We start from the raw sequence: 14,189 nt of genomic DNA, 5'->3' as shown, positions 1-14,189 counted from the left end.
TCTTACTTAGTAGAGACAGATCAAAATGGTCCTTTCGCAAATGCTTTAACTTTTTGAGGTTAGGATTTTAACAGGAGACCCTGAGTTTGCTGTTCTTATGTTCCAGTCATTATTTCAGACTGGTCTCTAAACTTAACCATCACAGCAAACAGAGATACTGACAGTGCCCTGCCAAGCTATGTTGGAGCCTGAGGCCAAAGGAAAAATGTGTGCTCTTGGTTGTAGAAAAAGCAAACTCATCAATAATATTTCCAAAATCTACTCCTCTGCTCATCTTTTCACGAGAGAACTGCCATGTTCTATAATTGCTGCTGACCAAATGACAATCTTAAATAATTTTTAACTTAAGCTGAAGTAAAAGTATAATAAATTTGGTTTGGGTAGAAATAAAATATTTAAAATTGAAATGATGTTGTGAGTTTTAATACTCCTACTTTTTAATTTTTCCATATTTTAAGCTACTTTAATGTTTTGACAAAATTAAACATTAGAAATTACAAAAAACCATGTATATAGGAGTGCACATTTTCCTTTTTGTTTCAGGTTCTGATATGGCTCAGCCCTGGTCTTTAGAAATGTGCTGTTTTGTTTATTATGGATTATTTTGCATTCATTTTGATTTTTAAAAATACCACATTGAGATATTATTTGATCTTGATTACTGAGATTTTTGGTATTTCCTTAAAATGTATGCTCTAGTCAAGTACTGTACCCATTTCACCCTGGCCCAGGCCCTGGGTGCTGATTCCCAGTAGGTGATTACTCCACTCTCTCTGCACCTTTCTTTCCCCCCCACCTTTTTTTTTTTTTTTTTGAGATGGAGTCTCACTATGTTGCCCAGGCTGGAATGCAGTGGCATAATCTTGGCTCACTGCAACCACTGCCTTCCAGGTTCAAGCGATTCTCCTGCCTCAGGCTCCTGAGTAGCTAGGGCTACAGGCACCCACCACCACATCTGGCTAATTTTTGTATTTTTAGTAGAGGCAGGGTTTCACTACGTTGGCCAGGCTTGTCTCAAACTACTGACATCAACTGACATCAAATGATTCACTTGCCTTGGCCTCCCAAAGTGCTTGGATCACAGGCATGAGCCACCATGCCCGGCCTCCCTGTACCTTTCTTAGAGGGAAGGTCAGTGCCCACACTAGAGGTAACTCTGCCTGTGCAGCAAAATTACTATTACGAAGCACTACCGGCAAGGATTATTCATTGTCAAAGGAATGTCAGGAACCAAGGGTATTGATTCCTATTGCTAATATGACCTTCTGCATTGCTGGTAAATACTGCATCCCTTTTACATATTTTTTTTTTTTTTGCCAGTTGAAGATGGAATGAATTTCTAAAGCCATTATTAAATGGGAACAAAGTTTTGCTAGTTCTGTTCTTGATCTAGACCATAGGAGTTTCCCAGGCCTGTATACGAAACAGAGAGCCTATTAGACAGATAAAATTAAGCACAAAGCCAAGTTATCTAATTATTTGGATTCCCAGTATTAGCACTGATAAACTCCCTACCACTCCCTCTCAAACACCTCTCCAGGAATCTACCACTTTAACACCAAAACCAAGTTTTCCATTCAGAACTCTGGGTGATTACAGGTTTGGTAACCAGAAGTAATCAGAATGCCCTGCTACTTAATGTCGACAACAGATGATGAATGAGATTGTTAAAAACCTGAATGTGCAAAAATCAAACACTGACAAGATTTTCAAGGCAGACATTAGTGAGCTGAGGATGAAATGTCTCCAGGGCACTAAGATGTAAGGCATGCACTGCTCTACAATGACAGAGGAATAAAGAAATATGGGCATGTCACTCACGTAGCTAGAAAGAAAAGTTGTAACAGGCCAGACTAAGAAATCAATTGTAAAAGTGTTTGACACAGAAATGGTGATGGAGGAGAACAGTTATCACAAAATGCTATGGCACAGTGATGCTCAGATATACCGTTGGTGGACTCGGCAGCTGCGGCAGTGGTCCCTGCATCCGGAGGGAGGGTGCTGGCTGCTAAACCTAGAGGAGGGGGTGGGGTATTTTCTGATTCACCTACACAGCAAAAAATCAGAGCAAAGAGAGGTAAAAGAAAAAAGTCCCAATTTCTTGTTGCTTCTTAGTTTCTAATTAGGAAATTAGAAAAAGTAATTGAATCAGGTTGTTGACTTTTCAAAAAAGAAAAAATAAAGTTTATTTACTGCCCAAAGATTAAAAGCACAATACAGCAAAGTCAAGAAGTAGCCTATAAACTCAAATCCATTTGCTCCCACATAGAGCTAGTACACACCTCCTGCGTAATAGAATGTTAAGATTGCTGAAATGTAGTGAGACACTGAAAAAGAAGAAAAAGCCATCCAGAGACTAGTAACAATCCATACATAAAATTACACATTTGAAAATTTAAAGATGAGTATGAACTGGTAACAAAATAAATAAGTCACCTTGAAATAAATCAGAAAAAGCAACAAAAATTTTAAATGAGGCAGGAGAAAGTCCAGCCCTTTTTGGAGGGTAACTGCCACTCTGCTTTTCCTGATCGCATCTCGAGCAGTGACTGGAGCTGCCGTTTCCCTCCCCTGAAGTCAGACCACCCCTGGGCTTGCCAGCTGGGCCCGGCTCACTGGGCTATGTGTTCAAAGTCTTTCCTTTTGCTCTCCCTCAAAGCCCAGTTTTTGTGTCAACTGCCATTTGCTTTCAAGAAGAATGCATAGATCCGCTTCGTAACAAATGCATGCATAGGAATCTCGGCAGTTTTAAACATCACATCTGAAAGTGGTGTCTCGGAAAAGCTGTGCAAAGCATCCCCCAGATCCTGGAGGCACCCAGCGGTGCCCATGATCCCCTGCCCGCTCCATGATTTCCCACCTGGGACCTGAAATACAGGGGCAGCCCTATACTCACCATCACGTCCTCCGGGTCCCATGGGCAGTGATGCTCCCCACGAATACTTCTTCTTTAGCTCTAGCTGCTGTGAGCGCTCCAGGGACCTGCGCATCATCGCCTCCAGCCGTTCCTACACAGTTCATGTAAGGCAAGCGTTAACAAGATTAACTACTCAGCCCCACCACACTGCCTGCTGCCTCAGAGCACGGTGTGAGTCACCAAATGCGGCTTTCTGTGCTCAGCATCCAAAACCCAGGCATATGTGCTGTCTCTGCCACACCAGTGTGTTCTGAGTAGGTGGAGAGTAAACAATGCGGCTAGGCTAGCACTGGTTCTCAACCCCAGCACTGCTCGTCCTGTCCCCTCCCCTCCCTGGGGAGAAGCTGCCCTAGGAATAATGCCCAATAAGCATTAACTCCTTGAGGCCTATCTCAAGCCATTTTGCCCTATCCAGAAGGAGAGCTGGAATTCTCCAGAACCAATAGCATCCTTTCTAGTTAAAAGCATAAAACATTTTGCTTTGAGAAAATTTACTGCAAATATAATTTGAGTTTGGGGGTGATACATGACACTGAGAGCTATTTTGCAAAGCTGTATTTTCATCTTAGAACTTCTTAACAGGGAACCAATCGTTTTATATAGTGTGACACTTTTCTGCTATATAGTAATCTGGGGATAATATTGCATATTTCAAATTTTTAAAGAGGCAAGAGTATAGAACCTTCTGGCCACAAAATAAAGCATCCATGCATTCCCAGAGTTATGTAGGCGGAGGGGGCAGGGAGGCAGAACCCAATAATTTTTAATCAGAGAAAAACAACCATTAAACTTCGGCTTCTCTCCTAACAGTATTTGTCAAAAACACTCTCCTGTATTACCCAAATTGTTACTTTCATAAAGTCGTCCTTGGTGCTGCAGTGAAGGTGCTCTGATTCTGCACTCCCCACCACCTCCATGACACTGCAAATACCAACTCCTCTCCCTATCTCCCCTGGAGAAGGCCTGAGCTAGCAATTATAATGAAACCCTTTAGCCCTCATAAAACCCAACTCTGAGGTGCTCTAGGAACTGGGCTAATCGTAGCCTGACTCCAAAACAAAAAGATACAATTGTCTCATAGCTTAAAAAACACATACAAGCAAAATTAATTTAGGACAGCATCAACTGAATAACCATGACTTAAAAGACCAGGAAAAGGCTCTTTGTCACACTTACTAGACACATATAAAGGTCACTTAATAGGTATCTAGATTTATCTCTTCTGTCTACACCAGAGGGATGAGATGCGGATCTGGCTTCTCCACATCTCAGCCTCCTCTGCATAATTTTTCTCTGAATAGCACTTTGCTAAGAGACTGCCTCTCCAGGGACCTGTGAGCAGAAAGGGGGATTTTTACCTCCTGTAAGTCTTATATTTGCATTAGCTATTAACTGTGTTCTTGTTTTTGGCCTGAGACTGTACAATCATGAGTGTGCATGCCCTGGCAGAGTCCAGTCCTCACGACCCTGGCCCATTAAATGATGGCCAACTCTGGCAGTCTGCCTGATAAAAGATAGGGCTTGGAGGGAAGAGAACTTCTCTGCCATGTGATGTCTGAAGTACAGCCACTTGAGATTGAGGTTGAATGGTCATTTCATTATATGGTTTTAACATAAGGTATTTAACCAATGACATAACTGAAGTGTTCAAGCCTTTCATCCCAGAGTGAATTTAGTATTGGGTGGGTTACAGTAGACTTCCTGCATGCCAGAAGGACCTCACAAGGTGGTCCCTTCTCTACTAGGGGACCAATGAGAACAAAAAACAGTGAGCTTCACTGAGCCGGCCTGACCACTGATCAGCTATCTGGGGGGTACCCCTGTAAGGGAATGAATGCTCACTGAAAGCCAAACCTACCCCTGGACTTTTCAGTGGCCTCTAGAAAACTACCCCTGTCATCCATCCCCAGTCCACTGAGCTGCTCCAAGTCCCACCACTGGAGATTAATTCCTTCAGACCTTGAGGAGGCTGATGAAAACACAGCCGTCCCTGAGAGAAAGACACACTCACTTTGTATCACCCACTTTTGGAGAGATGATGAGAAACAGATGACAACCAAGCTCTAAGAGAAGAGGATTTATGGAACCCCAAAAAGTCAGAATGGGGTAATTCACACATGTGGAAAACAAAACTTGTCCAATGCACAAGTCTTATTAAGGTTAGTCCTGTACAGGTCAGTATTGCTTCGTGTTTGTGTGTACCTTTCTGTTCCTTCAAATGACAAAATCAAAAGAATTCAAATCCCACCTCTGCCTGGCACTTTTTATCCCTGTGACCTTGAGCTAATCATTTCAGTTCCGGGCTTCAGTTTCCTTGCCTATAAAATGGGGATAAGCCTACCTACATCCCCAGATCACCCTAAGTCTGGGAATAACGACAAGTATGCAGTAAGTCCTTAACCAAAGCTAAGTGAATCTGAATTTAAAGAGGAAGATTCTTATCAGGACCATTTACAGCAATAGTTCTCAAATCTGAGAGCTCAGCAGGAGAATCCCCTGGAGGGCTTGTTAAAGCCCTGGGGTTTAACCCCAGAGTTTCTGAGTCAATAGGTCTGGGGTGGAGCCTGCTGAGAATGTGCATTTCTAACAAGTTCTCAGGTGCTGCTGGTCATGGGACGCCCCCAAGTGAGAACCACTGCTTAGAGGAGAGGCTGAGCTTGAGAAAGTGAGCATGAGAAAGTTCCATCACATTAGAAAAACAGTACTAATAAGTATCAGAACTGCATACTGCAATTCCTGCCAAGTTCTGGCTTTCCTGAGTATCATCCGATGGTCTACAGAGGATAGGGAAAGGGCAAGGCAAATCCTTGTCACTAGAATCTCTTCTATTAGGTACGGCCTAGTGGAAGGAAGGAAGAAAGGAAAGAGGAGGCCTCACACTTGACACCTTGAGCTCTGGCTCTAGATCTGTCTGGATGAATTTGGAGAATCACGACCAAGGTGACTCTGCTGAACTGGCTGAGCAGTATTAAAGGTTGCCAGCAGGGCACATTCCAGACACTGTTACTCAGACAGCAGTCTCTGGAAGGAATGGGTGGTAGGGGATGGCTGTGCCTCTTCAACTGCCATTATATGTGTTCTTTTTTCTTTCTTTTTTTTTTGATATGGAGTCTCGCTTTGTCATCCAGGCTGGAGTGTAGTGGTGTGATCTCGGCTTACTGCAATCTTTACCTCCTGGGTTCAAGCAATTCTCTCACCTTAGCCTCCCAAGTTGCTGGGATTACAGGTGTACGCCACCACACCTGGCTAATTTTTGTATTTCTAGTAGAGACAGGGTTTCACCATGTTGGCCAGGCTGGTCTCAAACTCCTGACCTCAGGTGATCCACCTGCCTCGGCCTCCCAAAGTGCTGGGATTACAGGCGTGAGCCACCATGCCCAGCCCATTACATGTGTTCTGGGGATGACACTGCAGGGACACACCCCCAATGGTCCTCAACAGAGATGTGTGTGGGGGAGGGGGGGAGAAGGTCTTTTCTCTCTACAGACAGATGTCCACATCTGGCCAGGAGGCCACATGGCAGCGTGGCACCTTGCCAGACAATGCCTTCTGTGAGCAGCCAGTTCTCAGTTGAGTGAAGTTTTTATTTAGGTGAGTTCAGAATTTTTTTTTTTATATCCAGTCCTGTGGGTTTTGTTAGATATCAAGCAGTAAAAGTAGAAGGTTTGATGTATCCAAATGACTTAAAGAGATGAAGCTATTCTTTGAAAGAGGTGTGGGTCATGCCTGTAATCCCAGCACTCTAGGAGGCTGAGTCAGGTAGATTGCCTGAGTTCAGGAATTTGAGACCAGCCTGGGCAACATGGCGAAATCCTGTTTCTACTAAAAGTACAAAGAAATAGCTGGGTGTTATGGCATGCGCCTGAAGGCTGAGGTAGGAAGATTGCTTGAGCCTGGGTGGGAGAGGTTATAGTGAGCTGAGATTGCACCACTGCACTCCAGCCTGGGTGACAGAGCAAGACCCTGTCTCAAATTAAAAAAAAAGCGGGGCGGGGGGCTTTCCCTTATCTGTTTAACATAAGGAGGAACATGGAGTTGGCTTTTCCAAATCCCATTTTCCAGGGTCACTGGTCAGGAAGCTATACTCCACTGAGTAGAGAATGGGTGGGCATACTGTGTTGTCAGCCTTAACTCAGGTGACAGGAACTTGTTCTAGTAGCTCAGTTCCTGGGAGCTGTGTGGCACGTGAAGGTTGTAAGAACCCACCTTAAGGAGTAGGTGGCCTCCTACAAGAGAATGAGTTTAGGGTCAGGGTGTCAAGTGGATAGCAGAACCACCCCCACCCCCTCCCTGGGACAGGCCTGACTAGCTTATACCCCTGCCAACTCTTGACACCTCTGAGAGTCCGGCCATTGGTGGCACCCACTTGTGCCCTGGCACAGACATGAGGGGTTATCAAGAGTGACATCACGGCAACCACAGGGATACAGAGCCAGGGCAGGGCTGAGGTGGGGTCAACAGGCCTCTCGTGAGCTCCTAAGTATCAGACCCAGAGAGGAAGAATCTGGTAGGCAACACAAACACTTTCCAACAGGCTAGAGGAGTAAAATGGCCTGCATAGGATGAATGATCTTCCTACAGAGGCTTTTCTCTGGCTGACAGAGACAGAATATGAGAAAAAAGGCTTCAATCTGACACTGAGAAGAGAATGGAGAACGTCCACAGCCAGGCACCAAGCAGGCTGCAATCCTCCCAAAGCTCCCCTCAAACCATGGGGGCCAGTGCAGAGGGCTTCCTTTGAAGAGGGTCTTCTGTAATGCAGGCCTATCCCTTTTCCCTAAATGTCACCCCCGAGAATGCCAAACAGGCCTCTGTACCAGCAGAGCACCGACACCGAGGTAGCTAACAAGACAGCCTGTGTGTGGCAAGTCCCTAAGCTACACCTGGGTCCCCTGGGGCCCTGAGGGCAGGAGCAGGTGGCAGAGGGAGGCTTCTGTTTTCTTGGGTTGCTACACAACCACAGGAGGCCCAGCCCTCAGCCCTGCCCTGCTATGCCAGGGAGAAGAGGGAACCAAGCTCAGCTTGGGCTGACAAGGGTCAGTTGGGCAGCCTCCTGCCTCCCCCCACCACATCAGGGGTGCAAGGAAGCACACAAATAGAAAATTACCCAGAAGGGAAACCACAAAAGATTCAGCTGCATCAGGACCAACATATGGCATAACACTCTCTCACCTACAAGAAGTGGGAGTTGGACTACTTAATTTAACATGCCTCCAGCACTAACGTTCTGTAGAGAAAAATTATAAACAGAAATTGCCTCAAAAGCAGCCCCTAGTGACACTGTGTATGTCAGTGCATGGGAAGTGTCTTATGTGACTTCACAGTGTCCCTTCCTGGAAGCAGCAGTGACAAGCTTTCAAAATGGGGAGATCATGGTGGTAGAGGACAAGCTCTAAGTCATTAAGGAATGGAGGATGGGAAGAAAATGGGCAAGCCCAGTGACTTGACAAATACACAAGTTAGCAAAGAAGAAATCTGTCTGAAGTTACCAAAACAGCCTATTATACTGTGGCTTTTTCCCATCTACTGACTGTTTCATAAGCTTTTGTGGGCAGCACCCTCTTGACCTTGCTTTAGCCAAGCTTGGCTGAAGTAACTGAACAGAATGTAACATTCCCGAATGATTACTCTGTGCTAGGTGCTTTGCTGGGCACTTTTACAGAAGTCGCCTCTTTTAATTCCCGTAACTACCTCTATTTTGGGCTAAGGAGACAGAGTTAGAGGGGTATGTGACTTGCCCCTGGCTACTAGCTGCTCAGTGGTAGAGTTGGCATTTGAACTGGGAGCAGATGAAGGCACAGCAATCAGACTGCAGCCAGCAACAGTAGACCATGGCTAAAACACCGGCTTAGACCTCATTTTCTAAGAGGAGAAAACAAATCATAAAAGGGTGCTTCTTGGGCAAAGATGGCTCTAACTGTGTGTGTGTTCTTTGAAAAAAAAAAGGAAGGGGTAAATACATATAGTGATAAACAACTGTTCAGAGATTTTAAAAAACACTGAATTCATACAAATATCTTTATATCCTATAGTGTTGGAGATTAACAAACCTCTATATCGTTCACACTAAAAGATGAATCATTATACCTTATGAATAAAAAATTATCAACTGACCTAAGGTTTTTATTATAGCCTTAAAATATAATTGTTAAGAAAATCTATAATCTGAATATGCTTTCTAAATATATTTTCAAAATTTAGTAATAAAGGACTCTGTAGGGGTAATCACATGCCATTTCTTTTTAAAAAGGTAACTGGAAAGAAAGGGCAATTAAAGGAAAGAACTACATTAAAGTTTAAATACACTAGCATCTTGGTATTTGAGGGTAGACTAATTTGCCAGTAGCAACTGACAGGATCACACTGTTCTCAACCTCACAGCTCTTGTTGTGGCCTTGTGTCTGCTCTGGAGGCATTAACCCTCAGATTCACATCACCCAGTTCCTATCCACAATTGCCTCTGAGTCTTTTTTCCCCCTATCTACTAGACCACCCTGGGACCCTTTGAATCTTAATTAAGAGTCAGAAAAGGTTGTGAGTAGAAGAGGCATTGGAGACTGCCAAATCCAACCCTCTGACTTCACAGAGAAGTGAGAGGCCAACCAGTTTGTCCAAGATCACACATCAAATTAATACCTGAGTAGAATGGACAAGTCTCTGTGGTTCTATGTTGGTGCTGCTTCCACTGTTTCATGTCATGCTGCTGAAAGAAGTCATGGGAGCCACACCAAGGAAAAGGTGCATGGCAGGTCTCTCTCGTACCTCAGAGCTGGCAGGATGTCCAGGCACTCTGAGCACCCTGCTGAGGGGGCTGGAAGGTGGTAGGTGGTGCTCCTGGGCCTTACCTCCTCCTCCCGGAGCTTCTGTTTCCTTTTCTCTTCCACAGCAGCCCTCTTTTGATCCTCCCGCTGCCGCTGCTCTTCCAGTTTTCGCCATCGCTCCTCAATTTGCTTTTCGTACTGAAGCTTGGCTCTTTTCTGTTTCTCCAGGATTTGTTGTTCTCGAGCAGCTGGGGAAGGAAAGTAGAAGAGAGGTGTCATTACCAGAGCACCCCATGCAGTATGGATTAAGACCAAAAACACAGAAGCTAGAGCAGAGACCTAAAAAGAGCCTGGTGGGATCCTAGGATGCAATGATTGAGACAAAGGGTTCTGGTACCTCCGCCACTAGCTGGATAACCCTGAGCATGTTAACTAGTTCATCTCTGCCTTGGTTCCCTCCTTTACAATGTGGGGACAGTCATGTTTGCCACATCACAGTGTTGTGAAGATCAAACAAGATGATGCCCATGAAGTACACAGTAAGTGCCTCCATACATGGGATCTATGACTATGACTGCCGTCATTAAGTCAAACTTGTGCACAATGGCTAAACCGTATGCTAGGTTAAGCAATGATGCTTATAAGGGTATATTCATTTGAAAGCAGGTTAACTGTGTGTGCACCATGCATCAGATACTGAGCTAGGTCAGAGAGTAAAACACATGAATAAAATTTGCCTTACCCTCAAGACATTTCGTAAGGAGCCCTTAATTCTACCTAGCCAAGGCAGGGAAGAGTTCCCTAGGGGAGACAATGCTTGTACCGACCAGCAGGAGGCAGTCAAGGAGAGAAGAACCTGAAAGCTCCTCATTTGTCTCAATGCAATGGGGAAACACTATCTCCCTCAGCATCCTGTGCAGAACACTCTGTACTAATCTGTCTACAGCCTGCAACAGGCGAAACAGCCCTTCTCAACCAGGGCTCCCTGTCCTAAAATATAAAATGGCTCAGGTGCTGATTTTCTCAGTTTTCCTGAGGATGGCCCTTTTAGATTCCCAAGAGAGAACCTGAGGGAGTATACACAGTGGACACTGGAAGGTGTCAGGACTTCCTTAGGTCAGGGGCAGCAACTGTTTCTCTTTCTTCAATGTCATATCTGCAGCCCCTAGCAGTGCCTAGAACACAGCAGAGGTTCAATGTTTGCCGAGTGAAGTGTTCTGAGAATTACCTATTTATGAACATGCCATTTACAGTGTAGGTTGACCCCTGACTCTTCATGTTCATCCAGCAATTGTCCTAGTTCTCTTCCCATTCATTCACATATTTGTAAGAATCTTCAGAAAAGACACCACCATATCTCCACTCCCTTGGACCAAAACAGCCAAAGTGCATAACTTACCCAGACATTTTTCTCTTTCTTCCCGTCTTTCTTTAGCCAATCTCTGCCTCTCATCGGATTTCAAAAATCCCTCCATGCCTACAAAGGAGAAAACAAGATGATGTTTCTGTTCTTCACTCTTTCCCTATCTGCTGAGTACCTGGGGCAACTGGGCACGCACCCGAGTCTAAGTGCATGCACATATCATCCATCCCCATTGCTTCAACCAAAGGAGGTCCAATCTGTCACTCTCCATGACACACACAGCCGAGGGGCAGCAGCTACCACTTTCACATTCACCTGCCAAGCTATCCTGTAGCTGTGCCAACATCAGCCCCAGAGGACAAAGCCCCTTCCCTAATCCTTTGCCCCCAGGCAGAAAAGGGGTCAGAAAGTACAGTAAGTGACAGAGGGGCCTGGCAGTGTGCAGAGAAGCCCACTAGGCTTAGTCTAGTCAGGCTCCCAGGCCTGAAGCAGGACCACCTGGGGGAGGGGAGAAGCATAAAAATGGACAAAATTTTGAATATTGCTCATTACACAGATGCTGAACATTTTACTTTTTTTTTTTTTTTTTCTGAGACGGGGTCACGTTCTGTTGCCCAGGCTGGAATGCAGTGGCGTGACCTCAGCTCACTGCAACCTCTGCTCCCAGGTTCAAGTGATTTTCCTGCCTCAGCCTCCCGTATAGCTGGGACTACAGGTGTGGGCCACCACACCTGGCTAATTTTTGTATTGTTTTTAGTAGAGATGGGGTTTTGCCATGTTGGCCAGGCTGGTCTCAAACTCCTGAACTCAGGTGATCTGCCCACCTTGGCCTCCCAAAGTGCTGGGATTACAGGCGTGAGCCACCACGCCCGGCCTACTTTCTGAAAGGAGCCAACATATGAAAGACAACATTCAAGTTCAATTTTGGTTCTGCCAAGTTTGTGTCAATGTCAATCTTAGTATCTTAGAATCATCCAAATATTTACAACAAATAAGATGGAACAAATGACAACTTCCCCAAAACTGTCTGGGAAATATCCCCAGAGCTTTTCATCTCCAACCAAGTCCTGCAGGACCCTAAAGGCTTTCTAAATCAAAGGTTAAATGGATCTTCATGGTCATGTTAGGATTAGAAATAATTTACTGCACTATGTTCCTGAGTATTATCTACATAATATTTAAGCACACCATTCTGGAGAAATCAGCTTTAATGTTAATATAACCAGGTTCACTTCCCCAGCATCTGTGCCTTCCTCTCTGAGAGCATCACAAGCTGGCATCATAGTGTGCCTTGCTGCCACAGCAACCTGTGCTTCTTCCAGGGAAGTTCCTGCTGCTGTCCAGGAGAGAGGCCTGAAGGCCTGGCCCACAGTGTAGGGAGTGGGAATGAGGAAGGGGAATGGCGTGACAAACACTGGATTGTGAGGATTCCTCCCATACATTTGGTTTTTCAGCCTAGATTATACATCAGGGATATTAAAATGAGATAAATGCTAGAAAAACCCAATTTTGTTTTTAGTCATCTCTTAATCATTATGACACTATCAACAATATAAACGTCATCAAGGATTTAAAGGCCAACTCCTCAGCTCATTCCAGCCACTCCCCAATCTGACTCCAAACTCTTTTCCCAAGTTGACCTCTGCACTGCCCTTTCTCCCATGCACCTCCTGGCTCATGCCTCCCTTATTCTACCCTGCTCCACTTGTTTAAACCCTGTCCATCTTCAAGACCCCCTTGGTCTCCCAGCCCTGTGATGCTCTGTGCTCCCATATGGTTTGAGGACTCTGATTCTGCTTTCCCGTAGAGCTCTCTCTCTCTCTCTCTCTGTAACTCAGTCTCCCCTGGTGTGTTCCAGAGCCATGTGTGGCTGATGGAACTCTAGGTTTGTACAGCTCCGGCCACTGTTCCTTACATAGTGGCCCCAAGGTGTGCACACATGGCTCAGAGGCAGGTGTGAAGTTAGTGAAAGGGGAACAGGCATAGAAAATCAGGTTTCTCTTTTCTCTAAACACAGTCAAGTTCTAGTCTCTACCTCAAGAGTCTGATTAATAAGAATTAGTTCTGTGTGAAAAGCTACAAAGAAAAGCCTAGGATGCCTGGACAGATGCTCCCATCGGCACCTACACAAGCTCACCCACCCAGGCAGGGCCTAAACCTAGCTCTGTACTGCCCACGCTGCCCTTTAGGTGTTCATGGGCCTGTTCCATATCTAAGTTAAGCCTGAAAATGGCTGAAAGTGCTCTTCAAACACAGGGAAAAAAGAAAAACAGAAGAAAAAGGGCCAAACACACTTGAAACTGCCCACATTACCTTGAGGCTTTACAGAGGCTGCTAGTTCCACAGACATGCATGATTTTAGGTTGCCCTCTCATGGACACATATGAGAGTCACATCTTCCAATCATCTTCCAGAAATTCTTTTTTTTTTTTTTGAGGCGGAGTTTCGCTGTTGTTACCCAGACTGGAGTGCAATGGCGCGATCTCGGCTCACCGCAACCTCCGCCTCCTGGGTTCAGGCAATTCTCCTGCCTCAGCCTCCCGAGTAGCTGGGATTACAGGCACGCACCACCATGCCCAGCTAATTTTTGTATTTTTAGTAGAGACGGGGTTTCACCTTGTTGACCAGGATGGTCTCGATCTCTTGACCTCGTGATCCACCCACCTCGGCCTTCCAAAGTGCTGGGATTATAGGTGTGAGCCACCGCGCCCGACCCCAGAAATTCTTTATTACATGCTCACAGTCATCATCGCCAGCATCATCATCATAAGCAGTAATAATTGAGCAGTTACCAAGGACAAAGTACACTGCTGAGATTTTCTCAGCCCAACCCCTCTATGATGACAGAGGCACTGTAACAATCCATCTTACAGGTATAGAATCAGAATCACTTGCAGCTAGATTCCAATGCAAGAACCTGACTTCAGGACCCACTTTAAAAAACATTAAAAATATATATTTTCCCTAATCTCTCACATCTGGCTGAAAGGGCCCACATTCTTAGTTCCCGCTTTTCTGTGCTGCTTCCCCAGCACAGGAAGAATGTAACACCTTGATCTTAGTGCTGTGACCCAGTGATACATACAGGGAACAAATCCTAACCTGGCCCCAAGAATGAGCCTGCAAATCTAAAGAGAAGTTGAGTGTG

The 14,189-nt window shown here is 45.2% G+C and overlaps 1 protein-coding gene across 11 annotated transcripts in view; it reads right to left on the bottom strand.

The window, feature by feature from the left end:
* Positions 1–14,189, bottom strand: part of MAP7D2 (MAP7 domain containing 2) — a 111,961-nt gene that overhangs the window by 43,852 nt on the left and 53,920 nt on the right. For 5 of the 11 annotated variants that reach the window (XM_012433838.3, XM_012433863.3, XM_012433899.3 and 2 more), the window contains exons 2-5: positions 11,078–11,155; positions 9,763–9,926; positions 2,897–3,008; positions 1,949–2,047 (exon numbers count right to left, since the gene is read on the bottom strand). In XM_012433838.3, coding sequence (XP_012289261.1) covers positions 1,949–2,047; positions 2,897–3,008; positions 9,763–9,926; positions 11,078–11,155 — 453 coding nt within the window. The remainder of the gene's footprint in view (positions 1–1,948; positions 2,048–2,896; positions 3,009–9,762; positions 9,927–11,077; positions 11,156–14,189) is intronic. The other 6 variants (XM_012433880.3, XM_012433923.3, XM_012433911.3 and 3 more) reach the window with 2 other exon arrangements.

Source organism: Aotus nancymaae, unplaced genomic scaffold (assembly GCF_030222135.1).
Source record: "Aotus nancymaae isolate 86718 unplaced genomic scaffold, 86718_ANA_hifiasm-v0.15.2.pri h1tg000058l, whole genome shotgun sequence".
Classification (NCBI taxonomy): domain Eukaryota; kingdom Metazoa; phylum Chordata; class Mammalia; order Primates; family Aotidae; genus Aotus; species Aotus nancymaae.
The sequence above is the reverse complement of the archived record's forward strand: the minus strand, read 5'-3'. Positions and strand labels throughout refer to the sequence as shown.